The sequence below is a fragment of the Barbatula barbatula genome (genome assembly GCF_947034865.1).
Source record: "Barbatula barbatula genome assembly, chromosome: 12".
NCBI lineage: Eukaryota > Metazoa > Chordata > Actinopteri > Cypriniformes > Nemacheilidae > Barbatula > Barbatula barbatula.
The window spans coordinates 416,929-438,244 of NC_136775.1; the positions used below are offsets into that span (position 1 = coordinate 416,929).

General features: G+C 38.5%; 2 protein-coding genes across 6 annotated transcripts; both read left to right on the forward strand.

Moving 5' to 3' along the window:
* The first annotated feature begins 2,817 nt into the window (after positions 1–2,817).
* cndp1 (carnosine dipeptidase 1) lies at positions 2,818–8,102 on the forward strand. The gene is made up of 12 exons (XM_079469091.1): positions 2,818–3,043; positions 3,122–3,232; positions 4,126–4,269; positions 4,360–4,522; positions 4,595–4,683; positions 5,941–6,138; positions 6,225–6,309; positions 6,395–6,555; positions 6,636–6,800; positions 7,133–7,274; positions 7,653–7,800; positions 7,914–8,102. The coding sequence occupies exons 2-12, from the start codon at positions 3,122–3,124 to the stop codon at positions 7,984–7,986; spliced, it is 1,479 nt and encodes a 492-aa protein (XP_079325217.1). The 5' UTR covers positions 2,818–3,043; the 3' UTR covers positions 7,987–8,102.
* Positions 8,103–8,608: 506 nt separating this feature from the next.
* Positions 8,609–14,927, forward strand: wdtc1 (WD and tetratricopeptide repeats 1). 5 transcript variants are annotated; one of them, XM_079469619.1, is made up of 16 exons: positions 8,609–8,797; positions 9,253–9,376; positions 9,685–9,768; positions 9,869–9,915; positions 9,992–10,291; positions 10,702–10,884; positions 10,969–11,063; positions 11,140–11,255; positions 11,338–11,413; positions 11,563–11,647; positions 11,717–11,890; positions 11,981–12,216; positions 12,382–12,550; positions 12,704–12,896; positions 13,572–13,743; positions 13,861–14,927. In XM_079469619.1, exons 2-16 carry the CDS (start codon positions 9,329–9,331, stop codon positions 13,983–13,985), a joined length of 2,103 nt encoding a protein of 700 aa, XP_079325745.1. In that variant the 5' UTR covers positions 8,609–8,797; positions 9,253–9,328; the 3' UTR covers positions 13,986–14,927. The 5 variants fall into 5 exon arrangements, with proteins under 5 accessions (XP_079325745.1, XP_079325747.1, XP_079325749.1 ...); XM_079469621.1 differs by having other exon boundaries at positions 8,622–8,797; positions 13,572–13,748; positions 13,861–14,926; XM_079469620.1 differs by lacking the exon at positions 8,609–8,797 and adding an exon at positions 8,873–9,013 and having other exon boundaries at positions 13,861–14,920.
* The last annotated feature ends 6,389 nt before the right edge of the window (positions 14,928–21,316 follow it).

Below are 21,316 nucleotides of genomic sequence, written 5' to 3' on the forward strand. Positions count from 1 at the left end.
AGTCTTACTATAAGAGTCTTCTATAAATAATGAATTATCTTAAATACCACAGTAAATAAATATTAAAATGACATGTGTGAATTAAACTGTTGTTTTTGCAGATTTTTAGTTGGCACTTAGCTTTGCTTTCTTTGATTTTGTGAAAACTGTAAAGACATTAAACAAGTAGGTTGAGATCAAACTATAATTGTAATAACCATCAAAAAGACGATGCTGTGTGATGCAGTCACAGTGCATTATAATTGATCAAACATCAAATCTGAAGAAAAACCACTCAGTGTTGAGACCACGTGAATTTCCATGAGGAATCACACAGTCAGGTGTTATATGACGTTTTTTGTTTTTTTTAATGAATTGAATAAACTAATGTGAGAAGCCTTGACTTGCTTTGATTCTTACCTATCGGACCTACTGAGGGATTTCTTAAAGGGACAGTTCACCCAAAAATTTTAATCTGTCTTCATTGACACTCAGGTTGTTTCAAATCTATACACATTTATTTGTTCTCTTAAACATAGAGGAAGATATTTGTAAGAATGTTGGCAATTTTCAGTTCTGTGACATTATCCACTACCACAGGAGGACAAAAGAAATGTATATTTTTTTGTTCTGATGAACACAAAGTGAGATATTTTGAAGATATTAGGAACACAAATGATTCTGAGGCACATTTCACTACCATTTCATTTTTTCCTACTATGGCAGTCAATGATGTCACATTCTTCTAAATATCTTTCTCTGTGTTCATCAGAATAATATGAAATGATATGAGGGAGAGCAAATGATGACAGAAACAAAATTTTTGGGTGAACTATCACTTTAAATCTTTGTTATCAATGATTATATCTAATTATTATTTCATTTTGTCTTGTTGTGCAGCACTGTTGAGCTTGTGCAGAGGCTGCAGTTTTTGTCAGAGGGGAACTGGAATCCCCTGGTTAGTCCTGATTTCCCTCCGAGGTTTTTTTCTCCTCCAATAGAGTTTTAGGTTCCTCGCCACTGTTTTCATACTGTTTTGCACTGTTTGCCTGGCCGGGGAGGCTGCTAGAATTTTATAGTCTTATTTCATTAACACTGCATATAGGAATTTATTGTGTGTCTGATATTTGACCTGTGTTTTGACTTCCATAACCTTTTATGTTTTACTTATAGTCAATGTTTTCTTGTACAGCTCAAAGTCAAAAGCGCTATATAAATAAAGCTGACTTGACTTAATTCTGTAAAGTTCACACATTGTTTAGATTTAATTTAAATGACATGTCTTGTTTAATCTAATATATTGTTCACAGTATGTTGGACAAACATTTGAATGTTCTTGTTGAGTGTGAGAGATCTAGATAGAAACATGCAGTTGGTTCTTGTTTTACTTCATTATTTCATTTGGCTCATTAATAACATTATTCATTTATCATATGTATTCATTCATTTATTTGATCATTCATATTATTTGTTACATTTCATCATTATTTTCTAATTGTTTTACCTTGTTTGGAGTTGTATTGTCTCTTAAGCTGATATGATTCTGCTCTGGTCTCCATCTCAAGGTTCATAATAACGTCAGGAGACAATGTTTAGATTCTGGTATCTTGCATGGTTAACAACACCAATTGAATCTGTTTCTAGTCAGATGGAGATAGACAGAGCTAGACTGAGCATTAAAGCACAACTGAGATGATTCAATAAATCATCTTTCAGTTTATTTAACATCACTTCATCTCCTGCCTGCTGTTCTTCACCTCAGCTCTGTATCTATCTGGTGGTTGGGTTAAAGTATTGATATTCCCTGATTTAATAAGTTCCTCACAGAGAGAGATCTAGTGAAGATCTGCGTCCCATTGTTGGATCTATCAAAGTGTGAGAAAACATTTGTCAGGGCTCCACCTGCTGGTGATCATCTAGAAGAGTTTTCAGTGCTTTCTGGGGTCAGTAAAACTTAATCTCTTGGAAGAATTCATTCACACACAGAAGCACTGAAGGTTTGCATATGTCTGACAAACACTCAAGTTATTTTGTGTGATGCTTGCTGGAAAAATCTGCAGAAGTTTAAAGAAGAAGAAATCTTGTGCTCGACATGAAATAATTGTGCACTGAAGCTGTCAACAAAATGAAAGAAAGTGTTTTTGATGATCCGGTAATGAGACCGCATGGGTTTACACTACAACACTTCACTTCTTCACTTCTCATCTACATTTAGTCATTTAGCGGATGCTTTTATCCAAAGCGACTTACAGATGAGATGAACAATAGAAACAACTGGAACAACATGAGGACAATAAAACTGTCTCATATTGCCCAGCACTTCTCTTCTTTATCATTGTGCTGTATATACTGTAGATGTTATATATATACTGTATGTTTATGACTTATGTTAACTGTGAGAGCAGCAGATATTCAGTCCCTTCTGAGTCTTTTTAATACTTGTTTCACGTTGTTTTACACTCTTACAAACATACAGGTTCAGGATAATATAGTGAAGAAAACATGTAGAACTAAAGCCCATCTTCTTTGTACACAGTGACTTTTGTAGTTGAAATCTACTACAAGTTAACTTTAAAGAAATACAGTGGAACATTTCAAAGGAAAACATAACACACTTCAAAATATTTCAAGGGACTTCTTCCAGTACAGCAAATGTAAAAGTGTTTTTCTTCTCATCAAAATAATTGTTATCATTTTTATTTGCAAGGTCAAACTCTGATGAAGATGAAAATGTTTGTTTAGAAAGCGAGTCTCATGTTGTTTGAACACGTGTTGTTGTGTTTATAAGCTCAGTTTACATGAAAACTTTGAACCACGTCTTTAAGTGGAGTGAACGGAGGTTTTCGAGATGTTTGATCTTCAGCTGATCTCAGCGTGAAGGTTTCTCTCCTCTTTGATTTGAGGATTTACAAGAATTCAGTCTGACAGCTGTAAGCAGTTATTTTCACATGAAGGAGATTTCAGTGACCTTATCTCAACAGGAGTTCCCTATCATGGAAACTATTTAACTTCCGCTCATACAGAGAAAGACACAGTTTCACAGGAGCGGACGGCGCCTTAAAGGGTAAGTATTTCTCTTGGAACGTATTTGGATGTTTATGTGAAACTTCTTTTAATCTGGAGATGGTGTTGTTCTCGACAGATGATGGGCTTTAGCTTCGTGTTTGTGTTCCTCATGTGGACGGGAGTCTGTGCTTTCAGATTTGATCATTTGACTCAATATGTCAACAGCCATGAAGAAGAGTTTATCGAGGTAACATCTGGATTGAAATTAACTGTTAGATTTATAATTTCATGAATTCAGTTTGTAGTTCAGATTGACCTGCTGATGTCATGAAATGTTTATCAGGTGTGATTGATGCATGTTATCTGTGTTGTGTTGATGAAATCAATGCTGTTTATCGGGTCACATTTTAAATGACCTTCAGACTTTTCACTTCATGGATTTGAATGATCAAAACAGATTCAGAATTGCGTGAAATGTAGTGTTTACTGAGGTCTCATCCTCCGACGATTTTAAACACTATTCTGACCTCTCATCTTCATTGTTCAAGTTATTTGTCTATATATATATATATGTAAAAAATAATTTTGTTATGTTTAGAATAAACAACAGTTTACCCATACAGTACATCGAAAAAACACTTAAAAATAAAGATTTCTTATCACTTCCAACACTCCGACCGGTGCCTTTCAGATCAAAACTCTTGAAACTAAACTCTGAACAGAAATATGTTCTCTCTACTCATAAACTTAATGTATGATGAACCAACTGAACTATGTAAACTTAAAGAACCATGTCCATATAATGTCCAAATAACTTGAATCAATTAAGTTCATCCTGCAACTTTTACTCTCCCTGTTCACCATATGATGGGAAGTAGAAATACTGTTCCTAGTTTCTATAACACTAAATTAATTTATGTTGTGTTAACTTGATTCATTTCAGTAAATTGAACAAGCATCAAATATTATTTTGATCTACTTGATTGAAACATTAAACAATTAAACATGTTAATTTAAAATGTAGACATTAAGGTAAGCCAAAGGAGAATTGTTTTTAGTCCGTCTAACACAAAGCAATTGATATCACATAATACAATGGTGTTAAAACCAAATGAATTGTTTTTCTGTCTTTTTCTTCAGACGTTGAGAAAGTGGGTCGCGGTTGAAAGTGACTCTAGTGACATATCAAAGAGATCAGATTTACACAGAATGATGGATCTGACGGCAGAGAAGCTCCGTGTCATTGGTGGAAGTGTGGCGATGGTGGACGTTGGCGTGCAGGCGGTCAGATGTTCTTTACACAATGTTTTTATGTGTATTTGCTGTGGTCACATGCGGATGTTGAAAGAAGACGTTCTCTTGTGTCCCGTACAGCTGGCCAATGGAAACACCATAGATCTGCCGAAGGTGGTGACCGCTCAGTTCGGCAATGATTCTGACAAACACACTGTTTGTGTTTATGGTCACGTTGACGTCCAGCCAGCAAAGAAAGAGGACGGATGGGCAACTGATCCCTATCAACTGACAGATATTAACGGTAGACCTGTGATTTATTTTCATGAAAAGCATCTCACACTTAAATGAGTGACGTGTGATTTATTTCACACAGGTAATCTGTATGGAAGAGGTGCATCTGATAACAAAGCGCCGGTGTTGGCCTGGATTCACACGGTGGAGGTCTACAAAGCCCTTAACATTGTAAGAGAATCACGTCTCGAGGGTCCGGCGCCCATCTCCTGCCTCTATCCAATGCTTTCCTGTCTGTTCACTGCTGTCCTTTCAAGTTTATAGGCTAAATATATTTATAAAATATTTCTTAAATAAACATTTAAGAGACGAGGACATTAAACATTAACTATTATTATATTGTCATACAAGCGATTGAAGTTCACGGTTTAAAACAAGTCAAGCTCATTTCATTAAGGATACTCAAGTGTACTTTATGTAGGTGGTAATGTTCAGGCAGCCGGTTGTTATGGCAGAATTAAGGGTCTTGTCACTGAAGGAGATTATTTGGCGATAACAGCGGCTGCTTGAACATTATCCTGCTTATTACACGACCACAAGAGAGAAAAGCCGTTTAGTTTGGGTTTTAATGTGAGAAATGACATTAAAATGTCACGAGGAGGCAATTTGGTGTAATCATTTGTAAATATGATGTCATATATGTGACCGTGGGTAGCACAGGAACATTTTAGGTAAAGGCCAAAATATTATAGATTTTTCTTTTATGCCAAAAGTCATTAAATATGAAGTACACATCATGTTCCATTTCTTAATTTCCTACCCTAAATATATAAACCTTTATTTTTGTGAGTCCTGCTACAGCGCCTCTGATTAACAACTTAAAGGCAATTTTCTCAATATTTTGAAGAGACTCCAGAGTTTTCAACAGTTGTATCTCTGCCATGTTTATGTTAAATCCTTACATCCCCATACACCAGTAGAAAGCTTTATTATCCAGCTTTCAGATTATGTACATTTCAATTTCGAAAATTGACCCATAAAGTCATAAGACCCATATGTTATTAAAATACATTTATATTTAATTTGTCAAAACAAACTATCCAAATGATTTGCTGCATCCGGGTTACCACGTGTTATTAGTTTTGAGAGGTTTATATCTGGGAATAACACACCTGCAAATGTTGCGACTGGCCAATCAGAATCAAGCATTCTAACGCGCCGTCTAGTGAATACTAATATCAATGCACTAGTAGTACACCTGTAAGTTCACGAGTATCTCAATACGAGGCACTAAATTTGCACACTTTTCCTTAAAAAACGGTTCTTCAAGTGTAACAGTAGTGACGTTTGAGTACATTACACATGCAACTCTACACTGCTATACGTGAACTGTATATGTGTATCGATAGTGTACTAGTTCAATACTTGTAGCACATTTCTAGTTGATGAAAGTGAACTACAAGTCTGATTTTGTTTTTGTAAGGGTAGGATCTGCCCGTGAATGTTAAATTTATCATCGAGGGCATGGAGGAGACAGGATCCGATGGTTTAGATGCTATGATCGTGGCTCACAGAGACACATTCTTCACAGATGTGGATTACATTATCATCTCTGACTGCGGCTGGTTGAGTAGAAGACCCGCGCTGACATACGGGACTCGAGGAAACTGTTATTTCTTCGCTGAGGTACTGAAGTCACGTGACGCTGCTGTGTTTGACTGACACGGCGATGAACGATGTGTGTGTCAGTACTGTTGTGTTTTGTGTGTCAGGTGTCAGGACCGAAGAAGGATTTACACTCGGGTGTTTACGGAGGCACTGTTATAGAACCCATGACGGATCTGATCGGCATTATGGGTGCTCATTAAACCAGTATGATGTTTAGATTTGATATACTCACTCAGCAGCGCGTTATGTAGCCGTTTTTCTTCATCACTCACAGACACACTCATCAGTCCCAGCGGAAGGATCCTGATCCCGGGCATCCGTGAAGCAGTCGCTCCTCTCTCAGACGAGGAGTGGAAGATATATCAAGACGTTGAGTTTGATGTGGAGCGCTACAAAGAAGACATCGGCATCAGCCAACTCATGTACGACAACAAGGTGATGCCTCGTTAAATCATCAAGAGAGACAGAAGTTGTATGCTTGCCTCAAATAATTCATCTGGACTTTCACGTTTAAGGTTGACCTGCTCGCCCACCGCTGGCGTCACCCAACTGTGTCCATCCACGGCATCGAGGGGGCTTTCTCTGCACCGGGCACCAAAACCGTCATACCGGCCAAAGTCACGGCTAAGTTCTCTATTCGCCAGGTGCCCAATATGGATCCAGCCGTGGTTGAAAAACAGGTGAGTACTGATTTTGAATTCTTCACATTATTTATCCGCTGCAGGGGCGTGTTTATCATTTCGGGGGCCCTTGGCAAAGTCAATACCCGAGGGCCCCCCCCCCACATTCATACTAAAAGAATGTCTTTGAATTTCACAACAGTAATATTGATAACCGAGTCAGACCTGTCTGTTATTAGGTGCATTTGACTTATTCTGTGCAGTGCACGCAGGCCGATCAGGACTCAAAAGCATCAAATTATTTAACATTGTGGCCACTAGGGGGCCCCCAAGCTAGCTGGGCCCTACGCATAACACCACTACTGAGTTGACAGGGTTGTGTTTTACTCCAGGTGACAGATTATCTGAACGCTGTGTTCTCGAAGAGAAAGAGCCCAAATAATCTCAACGTGACTATGGTTATTGGTGCCAAGCCGTGGTTAGCTGATGTCAATAACTCGCTGTATGAAGCCGGAAAAGCAGCAGTCAAAAGAGGTGAAGATCTCATGCTCACTGCGCTAAACATCACAGAGAAGCCATCGCTTCTGGACAGAAAAATACACTTAAAGAATTCTGTAGAAATGATAGTAATATCGGCAGCAGTTTGCCAGTAACTTACTGTAGATTTACATTTATGTCGTTTATTGGCAACACAGCTTCATGCAAAGCATTAATGGGAACCAAAACTAGTAAGATACAGGTTTATGATGATTTCTGGATCCCAGAATGCTTTGCATGAGGCAAAGTTACTGGCAACTAGATGCATAACTACAGCAAAAACGTTTACAGTGTATGAATTCACAGACAAATGCCACTGAAATGAGTTCATTTATTCACTTTTATGTGAGTGAACACTGAATTTCTGTCCTGTAGTTTTTGACGTGGAGCCGGACATGATTCGTGAGGGGGGAACTATTCCCATTGCTAAAAGCTTTGAGGACGTGACGGGCAAGAGCATCATAATGCTTCCCATCGGTGGATTCGATGACGGTCTGCACTCCCAGAACGAGAAGATAAGCAGGTATCTGTCCGTCTTCAGTGTTTTCCTCAACCACAGCCATAAACAGAGACAAAATCTCTCTCCAGTGACTTAATAAAATCTGCTTTGATTCTGTTATTATTTTTATTTTGCAGATACAACTACATAGAGGGAACCAAGCTGTTCATTTCCTTCTTACATGAGGTGTCCCAGATCAAGAAGCACTGATCACATGTGTGTTCTAAAGACAGACATGTTACATACTGTATGGTCATGACCTGTTGAATGACATATTAACACATATAATGTCTATTGTGTATGAAATAAAATGTTATTGCAATGCCACCGCAGTTGTTTTATTTGTGTCAAATCTCTATTGTGGTGATCAGGCTACATGTTTGTTTAGTTAGGGGACTCTTGTTTTGAAATCTTACGGCGAGGGTAAAACAGGAAATGCCTTGACAACAATGAGAGTTGCCAAAATGTTATTATCCCGCTTTCTCATATTTGTAAAACGAGAGATTTTGATAGCATTAAAACACATGTCATTTAAAGTCCATTTAACATTGCGAGTGTTTATAAAGTAAAACATTTGTTTTCACTTAAAGTATTGCAAAAACCAAAATCACTGTGTATACGGTATGGTTGTGTCAACATAAGAAAAGCCTAAAGATATATTGTGCTATAAGTATGAAGATGAGACATCCCCACATTTAATAATCAGACCTAAAAGCTTTCGAACTATTACATGTTGAATATACGAGACACAACATCTTTTATTTGACAAGTTCTTGCGTAATGTTCGTGAGGTCGTCTGACAGAAACACTAGTGGTTATTCGTGGATCTGGCAACCCGACCTGTCATCGCTCAGCGAGGGAAGCTTGTTAGTAACGTTACTGTGGCTTCAGCATTTCAACGACACGATCACAACTAACATTAGTCTCTTATTCACCGAACATCCGATCTGAAGCGAACAAATCGACTCATTAAAGCGATCTTGAGTTTTCAGCGCTGATACTGAGGCCAGAGACGACACAGGTGAGGCGATGATATTACACACGAGCTAACTGAGCTAACGGCTTCATTTACACACACATGACACGAACAAACGTCGCGTCTTTCCGAAAACATCTGTGAATGACGTGTGATTGATCCGACCCGAGGTCAGAGGTGAAAGGTTATGTGAAGGGTTTTAGTTGGTGAGGTGTCGCGCGTTGCAGTGTGATGTTGTTTTGATCGAATGCAGCTGTGACAGTACGTGACACGCTTCATAAGGGTTTGATTCTTATTTAAATGTGATGCTAATGTTAAACGTGTTTACTGGTGAACAGTATGTATACAGTGTGCTTATACATTATTTATAACAAGTCAATTCTTTGTCTTGGGTCGAATAATTACTGCATGTCTACTAATAATAAATATCTCTCTCTCTCTCTATTCATATATATATATATTCTTAATATTGTGCTAACAGTGAATGTTTATGTGCTCAGCTCAGCTTCTCTAAGGGGGCGTCTCTAAATTGCACAGATGACATTTGGCACCTGAATCTCGGCGCTCTGTGACGTCATGTCTGCACGCAACGTCGCCAGCGATCTTCTGCAGAGGAAGATCAGGGTGAGGAAACACGTTTGAGATTTATTTGAATATGAGAAAATGTGTAGATGTACCGCTCCACAGACAGAATACGCTACAAAATGAGTTAGTTCAGCCTTTAATAAAGCATAAGCCCCGTGAAGCAGTGTGTTACATCATATTTTATAACGGCTCAGCCAATCAAAATCAAGGAACTGAGCGTTTTATAATGAGAATTCCGTCATTCTCTGCTTGAGTCACATGAAGTTAAACCTGTGTTCATATGTTTTGTGATACGAGTTAAACATGAAGATATCTTCACTCTGACGTGTGTGTGTTTGGTGTTAAAGGAGAACAGATCGCTGGATTTCCAGAGACATTATCATGTGACGGATCCCCTTATAAAGCGTCTGGGCCTGGAGGCGGAGCTACAGGTTCATGCTCCTGCTATGGACATTATGTCGCTCAATAGTTTGATTCTTGTTTGCATTTATTTAGTATTGATGTTGAGAAATGTATTATGTGTGTGTCCAGGGTCACACGGGGTGTGTCAACTGTCTGGAGTGGAATGAGAAAGGAGAGTAAGTGTCTTTCGCTCGCAGTGATTTTGATAACGTGTCTCTCTCAACAAGAGCTCACACTTTCTCTTCTCGTCAGTTTGCTGGCGTCAGGTTCAGATGATCAGCACGCCATCATCTGGGATCCCTTCCGACACAAAAAGCTCATCACTATGCACACGGGACACGCGGCAAACATCTTCTCGGTCAAGTTTCTCCCTCACTCGGGCGACCGGATCTTGATCACGGGGGCTGCGGACACTAAGGTGCACGTCCACGACCTGGAGGCGAAGGAGACAATCCACATGTTCTCGGAGCACACCAACCGCGTCAAACGCATCGCTACGGCTCCCATGTGGCCCAATGTGTTCTGGAGCGCGGCAGAGGACGGGATCATTCGGTGAGTGAGTCATGTGTTCCGCTCGAGGTTCGTTTGACCCATGAGTACTCCGCTCCAGATGTTGTGTTGGCCACAGGGCAGTATTGACCATCAGGGGCAGAATATCCCCCGTCTAGTGACAAAGCTGACCGTCTCGTCTTCTGTGCTGACCGTGTAGAATACAGGAGGGCTGAGAAAGAATACACACACAAGCTTTTGACCATTGAACATGTTTATTTCCTAAATCACATTTATAGTTGTAATTTCTGTCATCAGATGAAACCTTCCTTTTTGGAAGATGTCCTGTTTAGCATCTGATTGACTTCTGTTGTCCTTTGATCTCTGAGGAATAAGTGAAATATGTTCAAACACACTGAACTCTGATCGGACTCATTTTACTCACGTGTCAGTTGTCTCGTGTGCTCCGGCAGGCAGTATGACCTGAGGGACAACAGCAAACGCTCAGAGGTTTTAATCGATCTGACGGAGTTTTGCGGGCAGCTGGTGGAGGCCAAATGTCTGGCCATTAACCCTCGTGACAACAACCAGCTCGCTGTGGGAGCCAACGGGCCGTTCGTCCGCCTCTATGACATCAGAATGATCCACAATCACAGGTGAGAGAGGAACAAGGGGCCTCTTCTTCTGTGGTCCTTTAATCATTATTACCCAGAATTCTTGCGTTTTCTGTCTCCCTCCAGAAAGTCTTCGAGTCAGAGCACCTCGGCGGGCATTCACACGTTCTGTGACAGGCGGAAGTCAATACCAGACGGCGCTGGGCAGTACTACGTTGCCGGTTAGCGCTCTGTCACGCTTGTATGAGATGACAGAATGCGTGTGTGTTTTACAGCTGCTTGCGCTCTCTGTTTCAGGTCACTTACCCGTGAAGCTTCCAGACTATAATAACAGATTACGAGTTCTGGTGGCCACTTACGTTACGTTCAGCCCTGACGGTACCGAGCTCCTGGTCAACATGGGTGGAGAACAGGTGACTGACCCCTGTCCAGTGTCATTGATTGTGACAAACACAGCGATGAGGGGACCGTCGATCATCTGTGTTGTGTTTACAGGTGTATTTATTCGACCTGACGTTTAAACAGAGGCCGTACACGTTTCTCCTGCCCAAAAAGTTTCACCCTTCATCAGGTAAACAGATGCGTGTGGATTTGTGTACAAATGTTTGTACGTCCGTTTAAAAGGTGTATTGAAATATCTGACGTATAGCTCATAATGCTAGTTGCTCTTGAGGATGGGATGTGACCTTGATAATGTGACGTGACTCGTGTTTACCGCAGAGGTACAGAACGGGAAAACCACAAATGGCATGTCCAATGGAATTCACCGTCCTGCCAGCCGCCTGCTATTGGCTCAAGTCTCCAGGTAAGCTTCATCACTCATTACTGTCGGGCGTGTTCGAGTCTGTGTTGACTGTTGCGTTGTGTGTGTCAGTAACTGCACTGATCTGCCGCCTCACCTGGAGAGAATCAAACAGCAGGCGAATGATGCGTTTGCCCGCCAGCAGTGGACTCGAGCCATTCAGCTGTACTGCCTGGCCATCCACAAAGCCAGTCACAATGCCATGCTGTACGGAAACCGCGCTGCAGCGTACATGAAACGCAAGTGGTACGTAAGCTCCTTCAACTGAATGTGTTTGTTTTCGGTACCTGATCATTCGCACGTGTCACGTTCTGTCTGTGGTTGTGCGTGCGGTAGGGATGGAGATCATTATGATGCCCTGCGAGACTGTCTGAAGGCTCTGACGCTGAACCCCGGACATCTGAAGGCTCACTTCCGCTTAGCCCGATGCCTCTTCGAGCTCAGATATGTGGCCGAGGCTCTGGAGTGTCTGGACGACTTCAAAGGGAAGTTTCCAGAACAAGCACACAGCAGCGCCTGCGACGCCCTGGACAAGGACATCAAAGCCGCTCTCTTCTCCAAAACGGAGTCCGGTAGGTTCTTCTGAGATCAGTGACCAAACATGTGCCATGGCGAAAAGGAGAACGGATCATGTCCAGCATTATACAACATGATTGAAAAGCACTGCTTTGAAATGTGTCCTGGCTTTTGGTTTGTAAAGCGTCATTGTGAATATCTCCCTGCATGTGACACTGAAGCTGAGGACAGAAAGAGAGACGGCTCCATCCGCTTCCACAACTTCAGTCGGAAAGAGTCGATTCCTGAGGACGAGATCATTCTGAGAGAGCGAAGCTTTGACTACAAACATCGCTACTGTGGCCACTGCAACACCACCACTGATATTAAAGAAGCAAACTTCTTCGGAAGGTCAGTTATATTTGTGTATATTTCTACTAAAGGAATATTTGAAGAGTTAATTTCCAAAATGAGTTGTTTTTTATTGTGCGTACCAATTAATATCAATGAAACTGGTATGTTTTGATTGAAGCCATAATTATGGAGAAATGTCTCTGTGTACAGTAAAGGTCAGTATATCGTGAGTGGCTCTGACGACGGCTCGTTTTTCATCTGGGAGAAAGAAACCACCAACCTGGTGCGAATCTTACAGGGAGACGAGTCCATTGTGAACTGCCTGCAGCCGCACCCCAGTTACTGTTTTCTGGCCAGCAGCGGAATCGATCCCGTGGTGCGATTGTGGAACCCTAGACCAGAGGTACTAGTGCTGTGCAATGAATCGAAAATGAATCGTAATCGTCAATTATGGCCTTAATCAATTACAAAAACAAAATAATGGAGGTAAACGATTATTGTGCCGCATTTCATTTAGCAAGGATCCTCTCTGTTCTTGTGTTATAAATCCACAGCGCAAATCCTTTCCTTTACAGTGGTTCAGCAGTCATATTTCTAAAATTCTGAGTTTAAAATGATTTGTGTCATATCGAGCGGCTCTACCATTAAGTTTATTTCACTACCTTTTGATTCAAGAGCACTTCCTTTATTCCAAATGAATCTGTGTATGGAATTCTCAGACGTTATGTATTAAACAACTCATGGCTACACACTTATTTGTAAAGCGCTGTTTGAGTTTGATATACATAAAAACTTAAATGTGCTAAAAAATCACTGTGCTTCTGGACTTTTTTCGACGCCCCCCCGGGTCAACATGCTGCTTTATTTAATTATTTATTATACACAAACATAAATCGATTTTCAGCTTTAATTCCATGAATTATTCAAAACTCATATTTCCAGGCTGACGCAGTGAGCACTGCTTTATCTTTCATTATAATCAAATCACCAGTTTTCAGTATAACCCGGCATTGCTTATTGAATTTTAAAGCTTAGTTGGATATACAGTAAATGACAAACTTGTTTTTTTCTTCATCAGACAGAGAGCGAGAACTGTCGTGTGGTGGAGGACATGGAGGGGGCGGCACAGGCCAACCAGAGACGCATGAACGCCGATCCGCTGGAGGTGATGCTGTTGAACATGGGTTACCGCATCACGGGTCTGAGCAGCAGAGGGACGGACGCATCAGATGAGGACGACAGCTCTGACGGTCAGGTTCAGTGTCGCTCCAGCTAGAACTCGGTCTTCCATCACAGACCTCCAGCTGCAACCGTACCGCCTTGAGAAGAGGGGGAATGCACCTTAGATTTCTTCTTTTTCATTTCAGTTCTTGCACACGACGGCGGGGGAATGAACGCACGGAGAGCGGATGTTCGGAGAAGCTTCTCTCAGTCCTTCACAAACAAAACCTCCCGTCCGCTCTTTCCCACAGAGAGGTGCGCGCCTCAGTGAAGTCAGAGCTCTTACAGCAGACGCAGACGCGTTGCCGAACGGTCAGGTTAAAGCTGGCTTAAAATGCGCTCGGTGTTCTCTCTAATGCAGGGCTTGCAAACAGACGCTGTATCGTCTTCAGTTCTCCATTTCTTTCTTTTCCAACAAACGTGATGGTGAGCGTCAGACAACAGTACGTTTAATGAACTGCAGCACTTTCTTTTCAGTCTATTCTGGAGTTTGTTTGACTGTCCGGCAGGTTTGCTGAGGCTCAGCGTGTTCTGTTGTTTATGATGTTCATGGTCAGGTGTTTCATTTTGTACCTTTATCTTCACTCGTAGGAAAGCCAAATGCTGCTCTGTCGTCTTAACCTGAGAAGATTATGCGCGCGAAGTTCTTGTGTTCAATATAAAGCGCTTGCAGATGAATGAAAGACAGCTGAAATTTGCTCTTTGTATTAGATTTAAACACATAATAATTATTGTGGCTTGAATAAGAATTAATTCTGCACAGAAGGAAAGATATATATATATATATATATATAGAGATAAAAGATGATATTTTTGCATTGAATAATGAGTGTTGGTCTAATTCCACTGATGTTCAGAAAGTGTCTGTGTGTCACATCATCGGTCTGTTTGTTTCTATATTTTTGGTTTGTGGTATTTCAGTGCAGTTCAATGCAATGTTTGAAAAAAAATAAATGACACTTGAGTTTTGAACCAGCTTTGTGTTTGCTCTTATAATCCATTGTGTTGTTGTTTTCATTTTCAAAGAGGAACACGCCATACCACTAAAATGTCAAATCTGTGTCAGTCTGGCTTTATCAATCGCTCTTAATACTGTGTGTGCACACTGGTTACAACAAATCCAGATTTGATCTTATTTCACTGAAGCTGTATGTACTGGAAGAGCCAATTTCATCCACAGTCTTAAATAAACTCAATTTATTTACAAATCGTCATGCGTGTGACTTTGTCCCATTTGTTTTATTAGTTATACACAGAACATTTTGACATTTCATATTTCATTTATTATTTATTTCGTTACACATTTTTATGCCAAATGATTTCTGTTCAAAACAAAGGAGGATTTTATTTAATTGCAGAATGATCTAATCTATAATACAAAATGTGCCCAATTCTCAGGATTACATTTTTTTATATTATTTATGCACTAAATATAATATAAAGAACAGTTTTATCCCATCCGTTACCGAGTCTGTATCAGCTCTGCACATTGAATACTGTGCATTTACTAAATGTGTTTATTGCATGCTGGATGGTGTAAGCACGCTGTCTGTGATTGGATGTTGTGAATTGACGCAGATTCGCTGCCCTCTGAATCCCTTTGCTCTACTTTCTTAGTTCTTACGCACATGTTCCATGTGAACAATTTGTCAAAGTCTGTCCTTTGCTGAATAGTTTCTTTTTTCTGCAAACGTAATTCATTTTCTGTCATAAACAGCGTGGAGATAATGTGTCTTACCTGTGTCCTCTGAAGACCACCTGACCTACATCCCATAATGAGGAAGCTGGTGTTTACATGTAGGCAAGAAGAAAGAACGGCCCTGTTCAGACAGACAGCAGCATATTACAATACCACTCTTAATTGATAACGTATGCAGTTTATGTACAGCATGAGCGCTGTGTGTACAGTATTAATGAGGGTTGGAATTTATTACTGTGCCACAACCCCCCCCCCTTCTTCCCCAAAAGACACTGCTTGCTCTTCTAAAGATCACAGGGGAGCTGATATAGTGATCAACCGCTATTGTCCGAGGTGTTTGGTTATTGAGGGTCCGGTACACTGGGGTCCTGATTGGTCAATTTGAATGGATTTTAGTTTAGTCGGTCAAGGAAAGGATGAAAAGGAAATGTAAAATAAGCTCTGAGCTTTTCTCTTGTCTCTCTCTCAGGGAGCTCTGGCTCTTCTTCTTCTATGCTTTCTCTCTTTTCTTTTCTATCGTCTCAGGTAATGTCCAGGGCTGGGAAGGTTACTTTTCAAATGTATTTCACTACAGATTATAAAATACATGCTTTAAAAAGTAATTTGTAACGTATTTCGTTAGATTACACAAGTTTTGTAACTTAATCAAAATAGTTTAGAATACTTTGGGATACTAATAAAGTACAAAAACGAAGCTTTCCTCTGTTTAAACAATATCAATGAGGATAAAAAATATCTGTAAAAAAACAATATTTTACAGATTTTCCTCATTACACATTATAGTCCACCATTCTAGAAAAAGAAATCAGGACTGTGAGAGAACATTTATTCAGGACAGTACTAAATAATATAAGCGTGCGATTTCTATGAACCCAGATCCCTCTTATTTTGTTAAAATTATTCAAATTTTGCATATTCGGTATGAAACTTATGAGTTATGCTTTTTATAATGCTTTTGCAGATTGTCAGAGTTACAGAATCACCAATTGCTGTTTAAATGAATTGCCAATTTACATGAATTTCTTTGAGTTTTATTGAAATAAATAACATAAAAATGACGAGTAATCACTTTGGTAATCTAAAATACTTTTTGGATTTAACTATAATTTGATTACCAGCCATATGAAAATGCGTAACTAAGTACACTGTGTATGTGTATTATTAGACATTCACACGATTTTCACACCGTAACAACTATTGTATTAATAATTGTTATTAAAAAAGATTGTAAGAACACGTTTTATTTTTTAAAGCTTGTTAAAAGCGTTGACCCTGCATGGTTTTAATAAAACCCCTAATTATAAAATCTGATGCTTTCAATCGCAGACACAATTTCACCGACTTTTTTTTATTATATAACATTAAATTTACACACATTCAGTCATCTCAATTCAAAAATACAGAATTATATAACATAATATATACAAACACTAAATTATAAATATCAAGTATGAAAATACAGATTAATAAACCAATAACAATAATATGAAAAAAATAAAAATAAAAAAATAAGATAAGATAAAATATAAACAGATAACAAATAATGATAATAGGGTTTATTAATTAAAGAGATTTGAATATATTCTAGTTATTAGTAAAGCTTTCTTATTTTTAACTAATTTAAGAGACTCAATATATAAATCAATTGCAATTTGGAATAATTTAATATTTGGTTTGGAATTGGAAATTTTTGCTTTATGAATATGGAATTTACCTAATAAAATAAATACATTTACAATATCACATACATTTTTATCTTTACAATCAAAATAAGTGATAATCTGTTTCCCTTCAAGTACAATTGTGTGTGTTATTTTAGAAGCCATATCATTTTCAACACTTTTCCAGAATGTTATACAGAATGAGCATCCATAAAAAAGATGACTTACAGATTCTTGTGCTGTCTTACAGAAACTACAACAATTATCAATAGATGTGAATTTTGAGATAAATACATTTGTGGGATATATATTGTGCAATATTTTCAAATGTAATTCTATTTCTTACTTTGTTCGTAATGCAAAATCTAAAAGGAACAAGCCACGCCCCATGCCAATTAATCTCAGTAAACTGAGCGTTCCAGAAAAATTTCCCATGGGATGTTATTTTCTTTAAATTTAAAAAATATTTTCTGATATGCTTATTTGTACAATTGCTGCTCATTATATCCACACCATTTATAGAAAGATTAAAACTAAAGTCTGGCGCTCCATTTTGTTTTATATAACTTTTCATTAGTTCTAATATGCCATTAGGTATAAATTTGAGTTATATTCTTTGAATGTTATTGGGAATGCCTTCTCTCTAAGAAATGATTCATAGCTAAATAATTGGTTATTACAATCAAAAAGGTCTTTTAAAAATATAATATCTCTATCAATCCATTTCTGCAAATAAAGTGACTTATTCCCTTTAGTAATACGTTCATTATTCCATAAGATGGACTTGTGTGGAGAGAAGTTGTGGGAATGACATATCTTCCATGCCAAAAGAGCTTGTTGATAAAATTGGGATAGTTTTAACGGTAATCTTGTAATATTGTAGCTACATTTCAATCAAAAGTTAAGCCTCCTACACTCTTAAAAATATTGTTAGGAATAAAGTACCATAAGGATTCTGGTGCTCTCAAACATTCCTTCAACCATTTCACCTTATATGTGTAATTCAAGTCCAAAAAGTCCAAAAGTTCAAATCCACCTTCCTCCTTTGAACCAGAGAGCACTGCTTTTTTAACATGATGGTGTCTGTTAATACCAATATGGTATTTATATCTTTACATGTTGAATCATTGACATCAAGAGATAGTGCAGGATAGACGAATCTTGAAATCCCTTCAGCTTTAGTCAAAAGAATCCATCCTAAAATAGAGATGTCTCTTTGAAGCCATAAATTCAATATTATTTTAGTTTTCTTCAATTTAGTCGAAAAGTTAAGTTGTTGACGTTCTTTATGATCCTTGCAGATATGAATACCTAAATATCTTACACATGTCTTAACAGGCATATTAAACATTTTATCCTCTTCAGTCTGATACAAAAACGTAAGATTTCACATTTAGATTTGTTAAGCGTTAAACCTGAGGCAGCTGAAAATTGGTCAATTAGGGTTATAGCATTATCAATCTGATGTTTGTCACTCAAAAACAGAGCTGTATCATCCGCTAATTGAGTTACTCGAATTTCCCTATCAAAAATAGACACTCCTTTAGAACCATGTTTAATATGTAGTGACATTAATTCAACCACCATCAGGAACAAAAACGGTGAAACAGGGCACCCCTGGCGAACTGATCTCAGTACAGGGAATCTGTTTGTAGTATTTGGATATAGTATCACAGAACTATCAATATTTTTATAAAGCATTTCAACTGTAGATATAAACAATTCCCAAAATTAAAAATCTGAAGTGCTTTAAGTAGAAAATAATGTTCAACCGTATCAAATGCTTTATAAGAATCAAGAAATACTATCACTGCATCAGTATTGATGTTATCAGAATAGTCCAGCAGGTCGAGAACAAGTCTTATATTAGAGCTAATGTGACCGTTAGACATAAAACCTGTTTGTGTTTCACTTATTATCTCATGAAGACCCCTTTTTAACCGTTTGGCAAAAATCAATGATAAAATTTTGTAGTCAATATTTAAGAGTGTAATAGGCCTCCAATTTTCTATCATTAAATGATCTTTATCAGGCTTAGGGAGAAGGCATATTAAACCTTGCTTCATACTCGTGGACATTTCCTTTTTTAAATAAATCAAATATAGGATTTTCAATAATTTCCCAAAAACGCAGATAAAATTAAACTGAAAGCCCATCATTACCTGGAGATTTCCTTTTTTTCAATGAGCTAACAGCCTCTGAGATCTCCACTTTAGTAATGGGACGATCACAATCCAATTTAAATTGTTCAGATATAGTTGGGGTAAATGCTTTAACTGATTCGATAAATCTATCACAATCATCGAATTGAATATTAGACTTATATATATTACTATAAAATGTACCAACATGTCTTGAAATGTCTAAAGGATTAGAAGTGATGTTATTATCAATTTTAAGATTAGTTAAATTATTTCTCTTGCGATTTCGTTTCTCTAAAGCAAAGAAATAACTCGAATTTCTTTCCCCTTGTTCCAACCATTTTGCTCGAGATCTTACAAAAGCCCCTTTAGCCATTTCAATATACATATTATCTATGTCTTCTTTTAATTTTTTCATTATTATTTCTTCTTCCTCTGAAAGATTATCTTTATTCATTAAAACGTTTAATTTATACATTTATACACTATTGTACCTCACATTAGAGAAGTTTAACAGGTTACGCTATTGTACCTCACACTGGAGAAGTTTAACAGGTTACGCTATTGTACCTCACATTGGAGAAGTTTAACAGGTTACGCTATTGTACCTCACATTGGAGAAGTTTAACAGGTTACGCTATTGTACCTCACATTGGAGAAGTTTAACAGGTTACGCTATTGTACCTCACATTGGAGAAGTTTAACAGGTTACGCTATTGTACCTCACATTGGAGAAGTTTAACAGGTTACGCTATTGTACCTCACATTGGAGAAGTTTAACAGGTTACGCTATTGTACCTCACATTGGAGAAGTTTAACAGGTTACGCTATTGTACCTCACATTGGAGAAGTTTAACAGGTTACGCTATTGTACCTCACATTGGAGAAGTTTAACAGGTTACGCTATTGTACCTCACATTGGAGAAGTTTAACAGGTTACGCTATTGTACCTCACATTGGAGAAGTTTAACAGGTTATGCTGTGTGTCTCATACCGTTAATGATGACAGCAGGACCCTGACATTTAGTTTTTTTTCCGTCAGCACGCGCTTGCTTCACACTCCTGTTGGGTTAAATCCTCTGTCATTCGGAGCTTCTTTTTCTCTTCATGACATCATTGTTGAGGGAAGCTCTCCATAGTTTGAATCTGAAGTTGCGCATGGTAAACTGAATGATGATTGGACGTGAGCTTTTATCCTCTCTCGGGCGTCCAACCCTGTGCACAGTGTCCACCATGAATCCAAGCTTGCTCTTTTCTTCTGGAATAATCTCCAGTATCTCCTTCCTCACATCCTCGTTGCTGCTTTCTGGAACATTCAGAAGACGAAGATTCCACCTCCTGCTGTACCGCTCCGACTCTTCCTGCTTCTCCCTCAGAATGGTCATCTGATCGGCCATCTTCTTTACTGTATCCTCAGTACCTTTCCACTGGATCTCCAGCCCTTTCACATTTTCTTGAACTTTAGCAATCTCGGCAGTATTTTTCATTACCAAGCCCGTAGGCAGGGGGGGTTCGGGTGGTTCGAACGAACAAAATTTCAAAGCGACGAAAAAATGGCCAAGCGGTTGGGAAAGGTTAATTAATATGCATAAGAATTTTTTTTTAATCGAGTAGCACTAAACTATTAACTATTAATAAACTATTCTACCTAATAACATAATAATAAATACATTTCAAATGATAATTAAATCTCCACAATAATTCAAGTAGTACCTCCGGCCCATGTAATTTTCTGTTACAAACCGACCCGGACCCCCATTAAAGACAGGGAGAATTATGTGGCCCTTGCAGAAAAAAGTTTGGGGACCCCTGGCCTACAATATAATAGCCATTTAAACGTAGCATAATTATAATAATAAAACATAGCAAAGAGGCATTGACAGAGGGTCAAGAAATTATGATGAGAAGAATTATTATTAATATTTCAGTAAAGTTCATTAAATCTATTCTGTTGTTAGTGTGGTCTTTAAACTTATGAACTGTGTATGGACTGACAAAAGTGTTACATGAGGAGGCAATTCGACAACAATGCAATAAATATTTTAGGTGCATCAAAAAGCGTGCTGGTTAAGATACCGGCAGACAAGATAATCCAGCAGAA